Source organism: Phacochoerus africanus, chromosome 9 (genome assembly GCF_016906955.1).
Source record: "Phacochoerus africanus isolate WHEZ1 chromosome 9, ROS_Pafr_v1, whole genome shotgun sequence".
Classification (NCBI taxonomy): domain Eukaryota; kingdom Metazoa; phylum Chordata; class Mammalia; order Artiodactyla; family Suidae; genus Phacochoerus; species Phacochoerus africanus.
The window spans coordinates 58,806,303-58,824,913 of record NC_062552.1 but is presented as its reverse complement, the minus strand read 5'-3'; the positions used below and the strand labels follow the sequence as shown (position 1 = coordinate 58,824,913).

At 43.8% G+C, this 18,611-nt stretch overlaps 1 protein-coding gene and 1 long non-coding RNA gene across 4 annotated transcripts in view; one reads left to right on the top strand and one right to left on the bottom strand.

The window, feature by feature from the left end:
* The first annotated feature begins 350 nt into the window (after positions 1-350).
* Positions 351-9,558, top strand: LOC125136000 (uncharacterized). Its single transcript, XR_007137088.1, has 2 exons — positions 351-465; positions 9,357-9,558. It is a non-coding gene; the product is annotated as an uncharacterized LOC125136000 (long non-coding RNA).
* Positions 9,559-10,496: 938 nt separating this feature from the next.
* HMG20A (high mobility group 20A) overlaps positions 10,497-18,611 on the bottom strand; it is a 64,899-nt gene continuing 56,784 nt past the window's right edge. For all 3 annotated transcript variants that reach the window (XM_047795332.1, XM_047795333.1, XM_047795331.1), the window contains 3 exons: positions 17,707-17,922; positions 16,412-16,554; positions 10,497-12,922 (listed from right to left, as the gene is read on the bottom strand). In XM_047795332.1, the coding sequence (XP_047651288.1) occupies positions 16,418-16,554; positions 17,707-17,922 (353 nt within the window). In that variant the 3' untranslated portion in view covers positions 10,497-12,922; positions 16,412-16,417. The remainder of the gene's footprint in view (positions 12,923-16,411; positions 16,555-17,706; positions 17,923-18,611) is intronic.

Below are 18,611 nucleotides of genomic sequence, written 5' to 3'. Positions count from 1 at the left end.
TGAGTCTCCAAGAGAGGAAGAGACCCATGCTAACCAGTGGCTGCAGTGGCTGTGAACCCAGGTTTCTTGGCTCCATCCAGGCCTCATTTAGCCACCTGGGCTGAAGGAAACCTGGGAGTCAAGGCCAAAGGTGCCTGGGGACTGAGGCCCATGAGGGTGGGGATGGGGAGAGAGGCACACCACTTCAAGATCAAGTTGCTAGTTTTGCAGAGTGTAAAATTACTGCACAAGTCCCAGAGAATAAACAGAGTTAACACCCCATTAAATACAATGGACTTTCAACGTGAGCTTGAGACGTGCCCAGATTGAAACTAGCTGAGCAGGAGCTGGCCCGTGAGTAAAATGTATCACACGCACTGCCTTAACGTTTCCAAAAAAGAAAAATCTAGCTCAGGGAGAAGAAAGCGCCGGCAGCAGCTCTGCAGGCTCAGGGCTGAGGATCCGGTAATGAAGTCTTTCTGGAAGGTAAGAAAGGGCTGTGTGCTGTATGCTATTTTTAAACATGCTGGAGCAGCACATGTATTCCTGCCCCTCCGCACTTTCTCCAGCAGAGGAGGGGCCCCGGGGAATGCAGCCAGGAATTTAGATGCTATTTATTGTATTTCCTTTTATCAGTCAAATGATTTTCCTATTTCCCACATAGATAAAGATCTTTCGCTTACAGCTCCAGCTTGTTGACCTTGTCAGGACTGCTGTGCAGTCTGGAAATTGGTCCCAGAGAGAGAAGGGCATTGTTGTGAGGGGTTTGTTTGGCGGGTTGGGTTTTTCTTCTCCCAATAGGGAGGAGATCCATTTACAAAAAAAAAAAAAAAAAAAAACTTCCAAAAAACAAAAACTGTTTCGTGTCTTTTGCCAAAACTGCAAGGTTGTCCAAGGAATTTGGTTCCCCAACCTCCCTCTGACCTCCACCTGAATATCTCCACCCTATCTTTCACCATCACACACACACACACACACACACTTCAGCAGCAAGCCTGACCCTGGTCCTGCTGCTGAGCCGCAGTCTTGGCAGGCGGTGGGTGGTGGGGTGGAGGGGACGGCAGCTGGGTCTCAGCTTGTAAGCTGAGCCAGGCTCTCCGCGGTGCCAGGACTAGAGGCCCCTTGGAGATGCCAGCAGGCCTGAGTGGGAGCAGTTACAACTTCCCCTCGGCTGGAAGCTTTGGAGCCAGCAAGGCCTCTAGGAGCCGCATTCCCAGGCGAGGGAGTGGCCTCAGGGCTGCTATCCAGCGGGAGGTCTCCTCTTGGGCAAGCCGCCCTCTTTGTCTGCCTTGCCTGGGCCTGCGGGCCAGGTTCAAGGGTCGAAGCCAGCCCACTTCTCCTCGCCTACTTAGAACGCCACCAGCGGATGATGCCGGGGGCCGGAGTTTCATTATAAATCCTCTCCATTTTTGGCTCGTTCTCAACCACAAAACATAAAGAGAGCCAGCGAGCCTCAGCTAGAATTCAGCCCCTCGCAGACTCAATGTTTGCAGAACGAGGAGCTGCAGGCCCCTCCGCCCCGGCGTGGGTCCGCTGCGGATTTTGACAACCGCCAGTTTTTCTGAAGCCCCAGGTTCTTCCCCAGCGTCGTGGCGCTTCCGGGCCAGGACGGCAGAGGGCAGTGGCTCTCCTGACAGCACCTCTGTCAACGCGGCGCTCACACATCTGGAAATGGGCTCTCCCACTCTCTTACGAAATGCTGGACGAGGATCGGTCTGTGTGAAATGTACTGGCACCGAGGGAGCAGCATCCGCATCAAGAATTCCACTTTCTCATTAATGCTATGTCCCCCTCAAGAGCGCTTGTGGAATGTGGGGAATTCGCCTTGCCAAGGCAGCCAGCAAATCTCAGTCTTTTGGGGCTTGGTCAGGCCTGGGTGGAATGCTTGGAGGGACCACCTCTGGTCCAAAGCCTTTGCCCTTCCCTCCCACGTGGAAGGTGAAAAAGAAAACAGAGGAGCGGACCCCCCAGATATTCCCCCAGGGGAAGAAAGCAAAAAATGAAAGCCTTGCCCTTCCGCGCCTCCTGAAGACAGCGCATGCTCATAGTTCCAGGTTCTTGAGAAACAAGACCTAATTCTAAGAAAGCATCTTCCTAAATTACAAGCGATTAGAAATGCCAGTGTGACTCGCAGTGTGCAGCTGGGAAGGGAGAAACTGGATGGCGGAGGGCAGAGCTGTCACTGGGGAAGCGCCTGCCTTCTACTCTGAGACTGCTCCCTAGACTTCCGAAAGCTGCATTTAAATGTCCACATTTTTTCCACAGAAGCCAGCACTCTGGACTTCTCTTGGCCAAACAACACATCCATCTAATATGATGTGGGAGAAATATGTTACATTCTTTTATGAACGGAATGTTAACACCACCTAGAATCAATATTTATATCCAAGAACACAATGATCTGGCTTGTTTTGTGCTGCCCTGTTGCAGAAATGGACATTCGGGAAGAGCTGAGAGGTTCCCTCTCTTCTTGCCCAGAAAGGCCGACCTACCAAGGCAAATCATCTGGGGCTCAGGCATCGAAAGGGTTTCGGCCTCGGAGGCCCTGCTGGTTCCCTTCCTGCCCCTGCCGCCCTCTGTCTCTTGGGACTTCAAGAGGAAGTCAGAGAGCAGCAAGTGGGGCAGGAATGTGCAGTGAGATCCAGGACCTGAGGCAGCGTTCTGTCTAGCTGACAGTCCCTGAGGGCTGCGCTTTGGGGAGGAAGTTCAGGTTTACATCCTGGCACTTCCTCCTTCTCATCAAAGGAGGAGATGATACACCTTAACATAAATCCTTAGGCCAGAGACTTCTGGGAGCCGAAAAACAAAGAACAGTGGGTAAACACATTTTCTTTCATGCTGGTAATATTTTTTTGGCCAGGCAATGACCCTTATCTGAGACAGCCACTGTCACAGAGACGGAAGCCACATCTCCCCTCCTCAGAATCAAGGAGAACAAGCTCCTTAGGATGGTTTATTCTTTTTTTTTTTTTTTTTGTCTTTTGTCTTTTCAGGACCACACCTGCGGCATATGGATGTTCCCAGGCTAGGGGTCTAATCAGAGCTACAATTGCTGGCCTACACCACGGACACAGCAACGCCAGATCCAAGCCGTGCCTGCAACCTACACCACAGCTCATGGCAATGCCGGATCCCTAACCCACTGAGCAAGGCCAGGGATCGAACCCACAACCTCATGGTTCCTAGTCGGATTCGTTTCCGCTGCACCAGAAAGGGAACTCCTGGGTGGTTTATTCCTTAATGCTGTTTTTATTCCATTGCCTTCTAAAGCTTCGGGGCCTGCAGCCTGGAGTCAGCCATTTGCAGGTAAAATCATTACCTAATTATAAAAAAACCCCAACCAAACAAAAACCTCTCCTCCTTTCCCAGAACATTTAAGTTTGCTGTACCAAAGCATCTACAATTGTAAGAGTCCTGAACTGGTCCCTCATTTTGCAGAGCAAGCAAGCCTATTTCGTTTTCAGATTAGATGGTGAAGGTTACCACTTTCAACAATAGCCCTTGTCTCTCTCATTAAATGCCTGGAGCTCATTATGGTATAACCTGCAGAAGAGTCTTTACTGCTTTAATAGGCACGGTCTTTAGAAAAGATCCTTGGCTTATGTATAAGATCAAGACATGATTAATCTTGGCCCCATTTAGCTGTGGGTCAGGTTTTCAAGCTACAGAGAAACCCCTTCTTCGCATGATCATAATTTACAAGTTTCTATCATCTATAGCCCTTTCCCCCATGTTGTTAGCATGTTCAGGTGCTGCAAGTCACTTGGTCTGTCCTGTATTTTCATCCTGTTCTAAGATATGAATAAATATCCCAATCACCTTTGCTATAACATCAGCTATGGTAAACAGATATTATTTCACAGTAAGCTACTGGGAAGTTCAGCATCTTCTTTACAGATGCAAAGTTCCGCCTGCAGAAATCCCACACAAGGAACCTCTGTAAGTTAAATGCTCTAAACATCTTTAGAGATACTGCCTGATTTAAGCCAACAGAAAAGTTGCACCTGGGTCCAGATGCTGTTTCTGGTGTCAAGGGCAGAACAAAGGAATAGTGAAAGTTGGTAGTAGGGCAGATGTTCCGACAGTGAAATCTTTAGTCAGGATGGAAGAGATTGGCGGGGCCTGACTTTTTGTCTGCACAGCAGGACCAGGATCTGAGAGAAAAGTGTTAACATAAAAAGCCTCCCTGGGCGTCTTTAGTAAATGTCACCCCAAGTTCAGACCTATCTAAAGCTTTAGAATTGTCAATGTAGGTGCTTACTTAATACTTCCCCTCCTGCATCTCAACCAAACATGTCCACAAGGATCTCTGACTTCTAGCCACTCCCACCTGCCCACCCCCCAAGTCTGTTCCTCCTCCAGGCTGCCCACCTCAATCAACAGGGCCAGATGGATCCCAATAAATGGTACTCCAAGCCCACAGCTACGCTCTCTCCCCACTCTTTCCCCTCTCTAGCCCATCACTCATCCTGTTCAAATAGATTTGTTCCATCTTCTCCCCTTCATTCTTCTCTGCATAGCCTCAGTCTGCACTCCCACCCTCTCCCACAGGGACCACAGCCATAGCCACAACTGACTTCCCTACTTCAATGCTTGCTCCTTACAACCAGTCTTCAGAGAGCAGCCAGGAGAATTTTTTTTTTTTTTTAGGGCTATACCCAAGGCATATGGAGGTTCCCAGGCTAGGGGTCTAATTGGAGATACAGCTGTAGACTTACACCACAGCCACAGCCACACAGGATCCGAGCCGTGTCTGCGACCTACACCACAGTTCATGGCAACACTGGATCCTTAACCCCCTGAGTGAGGCCAGGGATCGAACCTGCATCCTCATGGATACTAGTTGGGTTCGGTACCGCTGAGCCACAACAGGAACTCCCTGTGTTTCTTTTTTGTTATATTGTGAGCTTCTTGAGGGAGAGACATCCTCACCTTTACACCCCAAAACACAGAATAAATACTTGGAAAATGTTTGAATGAATGAGTATACATAAAATATTCATTCTCCTGAGGGATGAGTAAAATCCATAATGACCATGTTAGCTTGTCCTTCAAAACAAGAAACTTCTTTTGCTACATATCAAGTCCATTTAAAAAAATCCACCAACCCCAAGAAAAATAGAAGGTTATCATTTTACAGCCACTGCCTGGACCCAGCTGCCTTTAGTTAATTTCTATCCTGGAAGATAGCAGAAGCACCCTTAACAGGAACCCATTTGCTGATTCCATAAACCTTTTGGCTGTATCACTGATGTCTTCTCACATTACCCTTCTGTGAATGATGCCAAATATATTTTTGTCCAGTCTCCTTCAAGCAGACGCTTTCTATTAACTTACCCAGGATTTTCTAACCATCAGGTTATGGTATGATTTTTATATCCTAGAACACTCAGCTGCTCTATGCAAATCTTAAGCAAATGCAGATGGAAGGTTTAAATAATTCGTTTCTTAAGGAGCTCAAAAATTAGAAAGGAGACCATTCCTTAATTTCATAGTTCAGCAAACAGCTTGGGTAACTGGATCTACATGTGTGTGAGCAGGCACCAAGTATGGAAGGAATGTTAGCAGCTCTGACCTGAAGTTAGAATATCAGGGAACCACAGACATTTAAGGAGCTTAAAGGAAACTTAGCAGAGGTGTAAGTGTCTTGCCCAGGGGTTGATCTTCTGGTCAAATCTCAAATTTAGCGAGTCCAAAGCAGAATTCCTACTCTTTTCCACCATGAAATTTCATCCTTAAGTCCATGCCCTTCAGGCAATGGACCTCTGTCCACTACCCAGTTTCTCAAGCCAAAAAAAATCTAGGGAACATTCTTGATTTTTTCCCCTTCATTCTCCGCATCCAGTACCTCAACCACTTCTGTCCATTATACTTCCAAAATATATTCTGAATTCATCTGCCCCCACTTCCACCCCTCTTAGGCTAAGTTACTGTCACCTGGATCACTGTGCCACCCTTCAAATTGTTTCTCTCTTGTCTCCTCACAATTCCCTTCAGAGTGGCCAGGGCAATCCTTTAAATATATAACTCAGAACTTGTCACTTGCTTGAGTAGAACTTCTTCACTCTCCACTTAGGATACTGTTTAAAACTCTTTCCCACGCTTTATATGATCTCATTATTGCCCATCTTGCAACTTCAGGCACTCGACCTCTCTTTTACTCTGCTCCAGTCTCACCAGCTTTTTTCTGTTCCTTGAACTCAAAGAGTTCCTTCCTGCTTCAGGACTTCAGCTTTTCTGTTCCCTGTCTCCAAAGGGCTGGCTCCTTCATGTCAATCTCCTCTCTCTCCTTACTTTTTCAGAGAGGCTTTTCCTCTGCCATGTTTAGTTTGTATCATTTCATCTCCTCTTGGCAACCAGCTGACACTAGTGTGTTAGGTTATTGTTTATAGTCTCTCTCCCCAGCAGGATATAATCCCCATGGGGACAGGGACTTAGCATAGCTCCCAACACAAGAAAGTTGTTGAACAAACATCACGGTCTCATTAAATATCTCTAAGACCGTAGGGCTGCTGTGGAATGTGGAGTCAGAACGACCTGGATGTAAATCCTTCCTTTGCCTCTCTCCAGTTGTACAACCTGCAAGTTGCTTCTCATCTTTGTGTCTTAATCTACTTAACTGTAAAATAGGTGTGTAGCAGCCCTACCCTATAAGGTTATGGTATGAATTACACTGTATATATAATGTATATATAGTATACATATAGTATATATATATATATGTATATATGCTCCACACATTATGCTCTGCTTTTTATATAAACTTATATATCATTTACATAATAAGCAGAGCAGAGTGCGTGGCCTATAGTCTAATTGTTCTTTTCCTCTGAGTCTCATAAATTATAATAGCTAACATTTAGGTGTCTATTCTGTGACAGGTACTAAGTATTTTACATGGATTAACTAATCCACATAAACACTCTTCACAATAGAAACTATGAATATCCTTATTGTAGATGAGAGAACTGAGCCACAGAATGGTTCAAATGACTTACCTAAGGTCACACAAGTAGAAACCACAGAGTTCAGACTTGAATCCAGCAGTTTAACCCAAGTTCAGAGGTGGTGAGTCATTGACTATTTTTATTGTGACCCCGTAGTAAGAAATACATCTTACATTGTAACCTAGCACATGCCTGTTCTAAAGCGGAAACAGGAGTTCCCTGGTTGCTCAGCAGGTTAAGGATCTGGTGTTGTCACTGCTGTGGCTTGGGTCGCTGCTTGTGATGGAGTTCAATCCATGGCTTGGGAATTTCCACATGCTATGGGGGCAGCCAAAAAAAAAGTGGGAACAAGTTTTGCAAAATATTTACCTTTACTATATGTCCTGCTTTTTTTTTTTTTTTTTTTTTAAGGCTGCACTTGTGGCATATGGAAATTCCCAGGCTAGAAGCTGAATTAGAGCTTCAGCTGCCGGCCTACACCACAGCCAAGCAACACAGGATCTTTATCTGAGTGAAGCCGGGGATTGAACCCACATCCTCATGGATACTGTCAGATTCATAACCCACTGAACCACAATGGGAACTCCCTATGTAGTGTATTCTGATCATTTCTTGTCAGCTTAATCAAAAAATGTCTTTGGACCAATTTACTGATTTAATGACCTGTTAATGAGTCAAAAGCATAATTTGAAAAACCGTTTGTCTAAATTACAACAATCAATCCAACTACTCTTACCTTCCATTCACCTCAACTGCTACTAGAAAAAGTCTGATGATTATCAGTCTAGTCTTTTGTATTTCCTTTACATTTCAGATAAAGTCCTTGTTAGTTAAGATGCTGATTCCTTAAGACTCAGATCTACTCCCCATTGCAAACTCTTTTGCAATTATGGAAAAACCAGTTCTTGTCAAGTGAGATTCAAGCAATTCTTTCACTCTCCAAAAATTATCTATCACTACTAAAGCACTTAACACAAGCTGCCCTGTGTTAGAACGATTTATGCAAATGTCTGTCTTTTCCACTAGACTGTCAGGCAAAGGGCAGAAACCTGTTTTACAAATACTTTTGTGGTACCAGATAGTGAAGTGAAGTTTGTAGAAGTGAAGTGAAATAGAGACACAGGAGCCGATTATAAAAAACTGACTCTTAGGGTGGTGTTTGGGACTCAGACAAAAGACTACTTCTATACCCACTGTCTTTTTTCTCTCTTTTCTTTTTTAATGGCTGCACCCACAGCATATGGAAACTCCTGCACCATGGATATCTTTAACCCATTGCACTGGGCCGGAGATCAAATACCCAGGCCTCTGTAGCAACCCAAGCTGCTGCCGTCGGGTCCTTAACCCACCACACCTCAACAGGAACTCCTCCATTGTCTTAGATGTTCGTGCCTAAACATCCAAGGCATCTTTTCACCCATCTGTATTGACTATGCTTTAATTTCCCCGTGCCATCCCTATCTCATGGCTTCTCCTTTCTGCATCTTTCTAGGCTAAGAGAACTTAAAATTATACTACTGGCAGAAATTTCTCCCTATAGACTACGTTCCCATGAAAACCTAACTGAAATGGTTTCTGGATGAGAGGATGTACATTAACATTTTTCACTTGATCTTTCTCCCAATCCTCATCTTTTTTTACGAGCAAGTATTTCTGTCTCCAGATACTGTAAAATATATTTCTAAGCACAGGCTACATGTGTCAATAGGTAAATAAATAAAACAAAGAAAAAGCCCTTGACTTGGACCCCTCAGTGGCAAGGCAGGAAGTTTAGAGGGCAGGAAGTAGCTATGAGCTTATCTGCCAAAAGCAATACTTCAATTTCCCCACTCTTTAAGGAAAGATTATCCTGGTGTTGTTTTAATCCAGCAGATGTTGAGCAGTTACAGAAAGGGAATAAACAACTCGGGGAAATAGTTACCTTTTGTGTTGACTTTTACCAAACAAGACCAGCTGTTGAGGGCTAAGCGAGGAGCTAAGGTGGGAACAGGAAATCCTAACACAGACAGAAGCTGATTATCAGCTTTCTGGCTGTTTAAGACAGGGAAACAAGTGCCGAGGAAGTACATTGTCATTCTCAAGATGACCTAGAGGCAAAGGCAGAGTAATGCATTCCTGCTCTCTAGTATAGCAGGGCTGGCCTTAGTGTATGCCCAGAGTCACACATATGAGTCATGAAATTAACTCAGTTGCCTACTCTATTAATTGTCTTCTTCTTTACTAAAACCTTTATATTACTTGGGTGCAGTTATGTCCAAGGGAAGACGACATTTCCTGGCCTCCCTTGTAGCTAGTTGTTGTCCATCATGTGATTGAGTTCTGGAAGTGTGGTGATTTCCAGGAAGACTCTTTAAAGGGTGCTTACTCAGCTGAGTTTGTCCATTTTTGTCCTTGGTACCCCCCCCCCTTTTTTTTTCTCTTATGCTGCAGGAATTTTGAAGATGGTTGACGGTCAACTAGCTATTCTGGACCATGGGTTGAGCTTCAGAAAGGAACCATGCTGTGGTGTAGACAGGAGCCTCTACACTGGCCTTGGAATGCCTACCTTTGGAATACTTTTCAACGAGAAAGAGAGATTTGTTATTTAAGCTTCTGCTGATTTTGAGTTTCCATTAAATGTAGTCAAGCTCCATCCTGAGTTGCCTCGATGATTCTTGGCATCCATGCCACAGAGTCTTCCTATCTTCCAAAGCATGGTCGACCTGTCACCTCATTCTATTTCTCTAACAAGTGTAAGAGAGCTGACTCCTGTCAGATGAGGAAACTGGAGCTGGAACAAGGTCTGTCTTGCCCAATGTTACACAACTAGCTACTTAGCAGCAGGCTTTGGAAGCTAGGTGAGCTCACCCCTAGGATTTTAAAAGCACAGTGGAAACAGGTGACAGATTTCTCTTTTTTGTGAATGTGTGTTTTTAGGGCTGCACCTGTGGCATATGGAGGTTCCCAGGCTAGACATCTAATCAGAGCTGTGGCTGCCGGCCTACCACACAGCCACAGCAACGGAGGATCCAAGCCTCATCTGCGACCTACACCACAGCTCATGGCCACACCAGATCCTTAACCCACTGGGTGAGACCAGTGATCAAACCCACAACCTCATAGTTCCTAGTCAGATTCGTTTGCGGTGCGTCACGATGGGAACTTCACAAATTTCTTTTAAAAATGATTTTGATTGGTGAAGTAGTGGTTATTTTTTAAAATAAGCATTTAAGAACAGTTTATCTCTTCAGTCAAAAAGGAAGACTGAAGACTGTCTTCAATCCTCCTATCAAGGGGACTGAAGTCACCGACTTTAAGAACATTAGATGTCTTTCAAGTTGCCTCCTGAATACTCTTGCTACATTAGAATGAATTATAACTCATTGTATTGTTATAACACAACACTACGAGAGCTGAATTCTCAAATAGGCTAAGACACGCTTTGAATAAGCAATTAGTTAAATGAATGTGTTACTGTTTTAAAAGCGTAAGAGATTTGATGATTAATGCCAAGTTGACAAAGTCTTTAAGATGAAAAGGCAGAGGTAGGGCTTTTTTCATTACAATACAGGTAAAACTGAATCAGGTGGATTCAACATAGAAAAGTTTTAATGAGGCACATGTCAAGCAAGCGTATCGACATCTTAGAAAACAAAGAAAATCTAAAAGTTTAATTACAAAAACACTTGTACAGAAAACTTGGCATTTCAACAGTTCCAAACACATGTACACAATTTTTTTCCTAAAATTTTATTTGGTCGGAAATAAAACACTTTGTCTCACTTTCCTCAGCTGCTCCTTATGTTTTACTAAAAAGAAAGATCTGTAACACTGAATAGGCAACAACTTTTTTCCTTGGGAAGAACACGTAATTGTAATATCTACAAGTTTAGTGGGAAAGTGAATCAGGTATCCTGTTAGCCTGGGACCTCTCTTCTACCTCCTGGCTAGGAGACAGGGGCAACGCACACCTGCTTCCCAGAACCTGATAGTTTTGCGGCAGCTGAATCCCAGCCGCTAGTGAGTCCGGTGTGTTGCTACTAGGCGGGGCCGGTGTGTCAAAACTGGGCTGTTACCTTGGAAAAGTGACTTCAGACTGGAGGTTTCTCAGGATCTCGAGCATGTCTGAATATGCAGGTGTCTCCAGTGTCAGGTATCCTACCTCAAGGTCAGGAGAATGATGATTTTTGGACCAAGTTACAGCCTTTTCTGGTCCACAGCATTGTTAACGATGCTGCCCAAAACTAACACAAAGGAGAAACCGAGAGAAATATTAGGAGGAACCAAGAACGGAGAGAAAGAATTTGGCAGAAGGCAGATGCAGACTTCCAGAAATGGAGTGGCTGTCCTTCTGCCATAGACGGTGAGTTTTAGCAAAGGAGTCTGAGAGAAGTGACAGGAATGATACAGAAAAACAGGACGATACAGAAAAGCAGGTGAGTTGGCTAGGTTTACAGCAATAGACAATGATCGGCTCTTATTCTAAAACATTGCCAAGTAGTGGTATATGGGCTTCAGTACATGGAAATCTGATGCGTGTTCATGTAAGAATTTTTTAAAAGGTTGTTTTTTTGTTGTTGTTTTATTTTCTTTGGGGTAGGGAAGAAATCAGGGAAGGAGATGCTGAGAAGACAGGATGGTGCAGTAACACGCTGGGGGTTTCTGGCTTGCACTCTGGCCCGTGAGCATACTGTGACAGGGTTACACGTCCACCTGCTTGAGTGGCGTGGTGCCTAGACTGTGGGCTCAGCAAGCTCTGCTTTGGTTCCAAAGATCTCAGCTGCAACCGTCAGCCTTCTGCTCCAGAACATCAGAACACAACACAACACAACCAAACCCTGAGGTGGGAATCAGAAACCCCTCTTCCCTTTTGGTGGTAAAAAAATGTCACTTACTAAGTGGGGAGAAGGAAGGGAAGCCCGTCCCTTTGACACAGGCTCTGCAGTTACGATGACAGAAGGAAGATGGAGGACATGAGAACTCCTCGTGCCCTTTGCTGTCAGCTACTCTGAAGGACACTTCCACTTGGCATATCCATGAATCGGTCTGCCTTAAGCAGAAAGGGATTCCCTCTGCTTTCACTTATGATAAACTTCAGGGTTTTTTCCAAGACCACATGAGAACCTACTTTCCCTGTTCTCTCCTGTTTACCAATGACCTTTTCCTCAGCAAAAACGCTTCACAAGTCATTGCCAACAGATGGGAACAGAAGAGCCTTGCTGGGGCTGGGACACAGGGTACGTGCAGGAGCAATGCTTAGAGAACAGCAGGCAGCACCAAGGAGGAAGGAAAGAGCATTCTCCTTCAGGGCAGCAATCACAAAGCCTCGAAGAGGGCTGGCACCCACTGAGCGCTGTGTGAGGTAGGAAACACAGCCTTGCTCCACAGGACACTGTCAACAAGAAGCTCCTTTCTTTGGAGTCACAGCAGGACAGTGATGGGAGAGGATTGGGCCTGTCCAATGAGAGAAACTCGCCTTCAGAACCCTGCTGAGCAACAAAGCCCAGAGGTCACAAAACGCAGCCTTCTAACTTGGTGGGGGTGAAGGGAATAAAAAAATAACCCCAAAGGCATTAAAAAAAAAGGGACAGCTAGGTAGGAAAACCACTGACACAACCACAGAGCCACGGATGAAAGGGTCCGATCCGAAGGAGAACAATGAGAAGGCTTCCCTTCTGCTGCAGAAGATGTCAGTCTCAGGGGCGCGTAGTCAGTGGAATATATGCAGACCCACTTGAACAGAAATGGAGATGAGGGAAATTGAAGGCTTGGGAGAGTGGCTGTACACTTTCAAGGCTTCACAAGGACTATTCCATAGGAAGTTCACATACGTGTTCCTTTTGCTGCTCCCTCATATGGCTTCCTGAGGTGAAGGCATTTAACTCAAAAATGACAGTTCTTTCATAAGCAGAGGAATCTGTACTCCCTCTCTGCCTCCACTCAATTCAAATTTCCATGGATGGCTTCTCATTCCAAACAAGTAAAACCACTTACACAACATCTTGGAGCTCTGAGACCTGTAGAGAATTGGTAGGACAAAAAAAAAAAAAAAAAAGGTAAGAACTGATCAGAAAGGGTTAGGGCTATGGGTTAAAATAATGCTTTGCTGTATTTTCAAAAGGGTTAGGGTGAGTAGCAAGATGTGCATAAACTAAAGCGCTCATAAAGCTGCAAGCAGGCAACCTCACTGAGGCGATTTAGACAACATTTCAATGAGAAACATGGCCCTGTTCCAGTTTAGCCTCCATGGGGAGGTTGGAAAATAGCCAAACAGCAACTATCAGGGACAATCTGATGATGAAAAATGAGTACTTTAGTCAAAAGAATATATGGTCAATCAGAACCAATTTTCTTCAAGTACAAATCTAAGGACCTCTGCATGTTTAAGTATGTATTATGTGCATAATATGAATAAATTCTTATATTGATAAAAATGCAATTATATAAGAAAGTTTTTTTTTTTCCAATCCTCAAACAGGTAAATATTTATCCTTTGGTTCAATCGAAATCAATCAATCATGGCTTTTGATAGTTTATATACAACAGTCCCCTCTCAACATGAAATCACCTCCATGGCTTCTTCCCAGCTCCACTTTTTTCTAGGTATGAGTCACAAAGATGATGGTTGGGGTTAAGGGTTTATCTATAAAAGTATTTATGAAATGGCTGACCAAATTTTAACATTAGAAGTAAAAATACTTATAAAATAGCTGACCAAAATTTTGTAAGATTATAATTGCTGGAATGTAATTTTTTTCCATTTACCTCCTATTTATCTTAATCCTCTCACTCTAAGATTTTTTTTTAGTGCCTTCCCCTTACACCCATCCCTACCTCCTTATATCAATGTCTTAGAAACACCACTGAGTTTAGATATATGTGTTCTACTTTTGGATTTTGCACTCACCTGCTCAGGTATTTTCAGGCAAGACATCTTGCTCTTTGGGACTCCGTTTCCTCATGTGTAAAATGATGGGATTTAAAGGTCCCTTCTAGCTCTAATATACTCCTCTAAAACTGTAGACCATTAGTTTCCGTTCACCCACTAGCTCCTGACAATGGATAAAACCTTTGCCAAGCACATGTCAGAGTAATTAATAGCACCACGAATGCTGGGGACATCAGGCCTAGCTGTCTGTACATATTTGTATAATGAGGCCAAGCTAGTATTAATCACGGTCTTTATAATTGTTTCATTTGACAGTTTTGAAGGGTGTGGAGAACTATCCGTTTTTAGTTATATTTACATGGTTAGACGGCAAGAATCTCTAGTAATGAAATGGTCCACATTTTCAGGTACTATTTTTTTCAAGGGCAAAATATTTGTAGGTTGAAATCAAGGATAGCAATAACATTCTAGGTTTTCAAAGACATCTCAGAAAGCAGATACTACAGTTTATATCCTTAAGATGGATAAAGCTTTAGGAGAGTCTTCTTATTGGCAAAATGCTCAAAATGGAAAACATTTCTGGCTTGAAGATTGCAGTAACTGCCCTATGCCTATGTGAGGAGACACCATGTTATCAATTACTGTGTTCTTTCACAATCCTCCACACTGTTCCTTCCAGCTCTCTTTTCAAGCCTACAAGAGTGCTAATTGAAAACACTGTGTGAAATTGGGAAGGATGATGAGCTCCTGAAAATCCCAGACCTAGATTTACAAGCTGTTCCCTTCATAAACAGCAGCAGTAATGCCACTTCTTTATTCTGCAGGGAGTCCAGCCATCTCTTAGAAGTATGGTCCATTCCATCTGGCTACACACTAGAAGGACAGTAATCCTGTCCCCATCAGAGCACGGCTGAGGCTAAAGTATAACGAATTGCCTTGTACAGTTACTATTTGAGGGCACGGCCACGAAGGATAAAGACTACTGCTGTTGTCTCTGCTGATAGATGTTGCCTCGTCAGATAAAGAATCACGGGTTTTATTTATTCTTGCACATGCTGCTCAAGGTCCAAACCATGCTAGAATATCAATGTGTATATGAGTATGCTCATGTACTTGCAAGACAAAGAAATATCCAAACCCATGAGCAAGTTATTCAAAGGAGACATCCTGCTGTCCACTCTTGTTTTAGTATCCATATATAGCCACTCATTTCATGTCCAACCCCAAGATTTCCACACAGTTTATATGTCTGCAGGTATGGGACCATTTAATTGACAGACTAAATGGCTGTGGATTTCATGGAATTACACACTAAAGGGTACCCCTTGGGAGTTCCTGTCATGGCTCAGTGGTTAATGAATCCAACTAGGAACTATGAGGTTGTGGGTTCGATCCCTGGCCTTGCTCAGGGGGTTAAGGATCTGGCATTGCTGCATTGCTGTGGCTCTGGCATAGGCTACAGCTCGGATTAGACCCCTAGCCTGGGAACCTCCATATGCCGCTGGAGAGGCCCTAGAAAAGACAAAAAGACCAAAAAACAACAACAAAAAAAACCCAACCAAACAAAAAAAAGGGTACCCCTTCTTTAGGAATTTGAGTACACAAATAAGTTCCATTTACAAAATGATACCTGATGACTGACCATTAGTACCAAAAAGTTTATAGGCAGACCCCTTTTGGAAATGTACTTTTTTCTCTTCTAAAAGGATGCAACATATACTGCTAGTCATTTGTTGAATACGTTTTTAAAAAGCTCTTTTCTTTTTCACTCACTGAGAATTTATTTTTAATACATTTAATCAAGGCATTAACTGTTTCAGTATAAGGTTAGTTCACATTAACATTGAACATACAAAGGTTACTCTGATACTGAGTGGTCAATGAACAACTTCTTACTTATGCAGGCCTGTAAACATACAATGTCTCGATGACTATTGTAGGTTATTAAATTTACAGGGAAAAGGAAGCTTAACAATTAAGTGATATTTATTTTGTTCTATGTATTGTTTAGGAGGTAATTTCCCCTAAGTTTCTTATTTACTATTCAAAAGTCTTTAGGAAACCAACACCTGAGAATACAGCTAATAAGTGACAAGAGCTAGAACTGAGGTCCAACCATAATCATGCTTTTCCCATCAAGCCCCGTGGAGGGATGCATGAGGAAAAACTGTCTTCATTCAGTTTCCCAACATTATTTACTACATTTAGCAACCATGCAATAGGAGTCTTAGGTCTCCAGCTCACTTATTCGATGTAACTCCAGGGTTTTAGTAATAGGGATAAAGTCTAATGCCTTGTTACTTTTTTTTTTGTCTTTTTGCTATTTCTTTGGGCCGCTCCCGTGGCATATGGAGGTTCCCAGGCTAGGGGTCGAATCGGAGCTGTAGCCACCGGCCTACGCCAGAGCCACAGCAATGCAGGATCTGAGCCGCGTCTGCAACCTACACCACAGCTCACAGCAACGCCAGATCCTTAACCCACTGAGCAAGGGCAGGGACCGAACCCGCAACCTCATGGTTCCTAGTCGGATTCGTTAACCACTGCGCCACGACGGGAACTCCTCTTGTTACTTTTGATTATGTGCTGGCATGTACATATCATGTCAGTGAGCACTCACCATTCCCTAACGATCAAGCCTGTTCACAACTTCTCGAACTGTAGCTATGAAGTTTTCATTGTCTTGGGGATTAGCTAAGATAATACTGTGCAGTCTGTTCATATATGAGTCGATAGTGTCCACTGTAGGTGTCTCTCCACTTCCTGAGGCAAGATAAGAAGAGAAAGTAAGAAAATCTCCCCCATTCAGTTCAACCGTAACACAGATCAGTGATTCCACAGCAAAAGAACCTTGACTCTAATGTGATCTGCTCCACAGAGAAGATTTTAATTTCACAGGAGACTTTTAGACTTCAAAGAAATGAAATTACTCTATATACTCTAAATAAACAGATGGACTACATAATTGCCATGCAGTATATATGAGTAGCTGCATAAAACAAAAGCTCGGAGTTCTGCCGTGACTGTCTTCAACATGAAAGAGTATATAAGTACTAGTATTTGTTTTCCTTTTCTTTCCCTTTGAGACAAAATTACAAAGCAAGCAAACATATATCAGGAAAGTAATCTGGGGGGAATGGGTGAGATAGGGGCAGGGGATCAAGATACAAAAACTTCCAGTTATACAAGAAATTAATTCCTGGGGATGTAATGTACAGCATGGTGACTAAAGTTAATATTGTGAAACTTATCTGAGAGTTGCCAAGAGAGTATATCTTAAAAGTTCTCATCACCAGAAAACAAATTTTTTGGTAACTTTGTATGCTGATACACCATAAGTAGACTTGTGATCATTTCAGTATATACAGATATAAAATCATCATGTTGTACACCTGCAACTAATACAATGTTACATGTCAATTACACCACAATTTTAAAAAGAAGAAAAATACTCTATTCAGGATTTACTACTCAGTTTCCATCAAATTAAGCTAAATAGAAAGTAGATTATATTTAAAAATAACTGAAGAAGAATTTAATTGAAGTTCCTGCTGTGGCACAGAGGGTTAAGAATCTGACTACAGCAGCTCAGGCACTGTGGAAGAGTGGGTTCGGTTCCCGGTCCTGAGCAGTGGGTTAAAGGATCCCCGCTCTGCCGCAGCTGTGGAGGGTGTAGCCATTTAAAAAACAAGACAAAACACTTTTTTAACTGAGCAGAAAGCCCAAACTTTTGGCCGATTTTAACCAATACTGAGATTCTATTATATGACCCACTCTGAGAAAACGCTGAGGAAACCCCCTGGCTGTAATGATTTTCCTCTGGGAGGGAGACTTCAGCCTCGCCACACCAGTACCAACATAAACAGCACCTGACCTCTGCCACCGTTTACAGCGCTCAGGTAGGGATGACATTACCAGGCAAGGGCATGCTGGCAAAGCTGCTGGTCAACACCTGCCGCAGGGTCTCCAGGTGCTGCTGTAAGACGGTGTTGCGGCTGCGCTCCTGGATCACGTCCACCTCCAGCTTCTCCACCGCTGTGCGCATGCTCTCCACGTGCTTTTGCAGGGCTGCGTTCCTCTCCTCAAACTCCATGTTGGATTTTCGAAGCTGACGGAGCTCTGCCTCCCGAGCTGAGGAGAGAACCCCGATAGAATACACGCAGCACTGGCGTCTCTGTCTCCGAGGAGGCCCCGTCACTCTAAAGTAAGTTCTGCTTAGCTGTCCCCAATTAGCTACCCCGCCTCATCTCCCTCTGTCTCATCGTGGCCTTACAGACAGCAAGTTCACCCATAAAACACCTGGCTCCCCAGAGTTGTTTTCATTCTTTTGTGTGTGTGTGTGTGTGTGTGTGTGTGTGTCTGTCTGTCTTTTTAGGGCTAAACCTGTGGCATATGGAAGTTCCCAGGCTAAGGGTCAAATCGGAGCTACAGCTGCCGGCCTGCGCCTCAGCTCACGGTGACCCCAGATCCTTAACCCATTGAGCGAGGCCAGGGATCAAACCCACATCCTCTTGGATACTAGTCGGGTTTGCTACTGCTGAGCCATGATGGGACATCCCCAGAGTTATTTTCATTCTTAAAGCTGGTCATATTCCTGTACTTAAGATTGTAAGGAACAGCTGCAATTCCCAGTATTTTTGTTTGATTTTTTTAAAGCTGTGCAATGAGAAGCCTGAGGAGATTCACAGGGGGATCCTGGGAGACTGGGCAAGCACAGCTGTGGGTCCACATCTTTACTGCAATGGGGTCAGCTTTGCTCTTATTTATTTTATATTTTCGACATCCATGTAAGCTTTCATTTGTACAAAGGGTTGTAGACT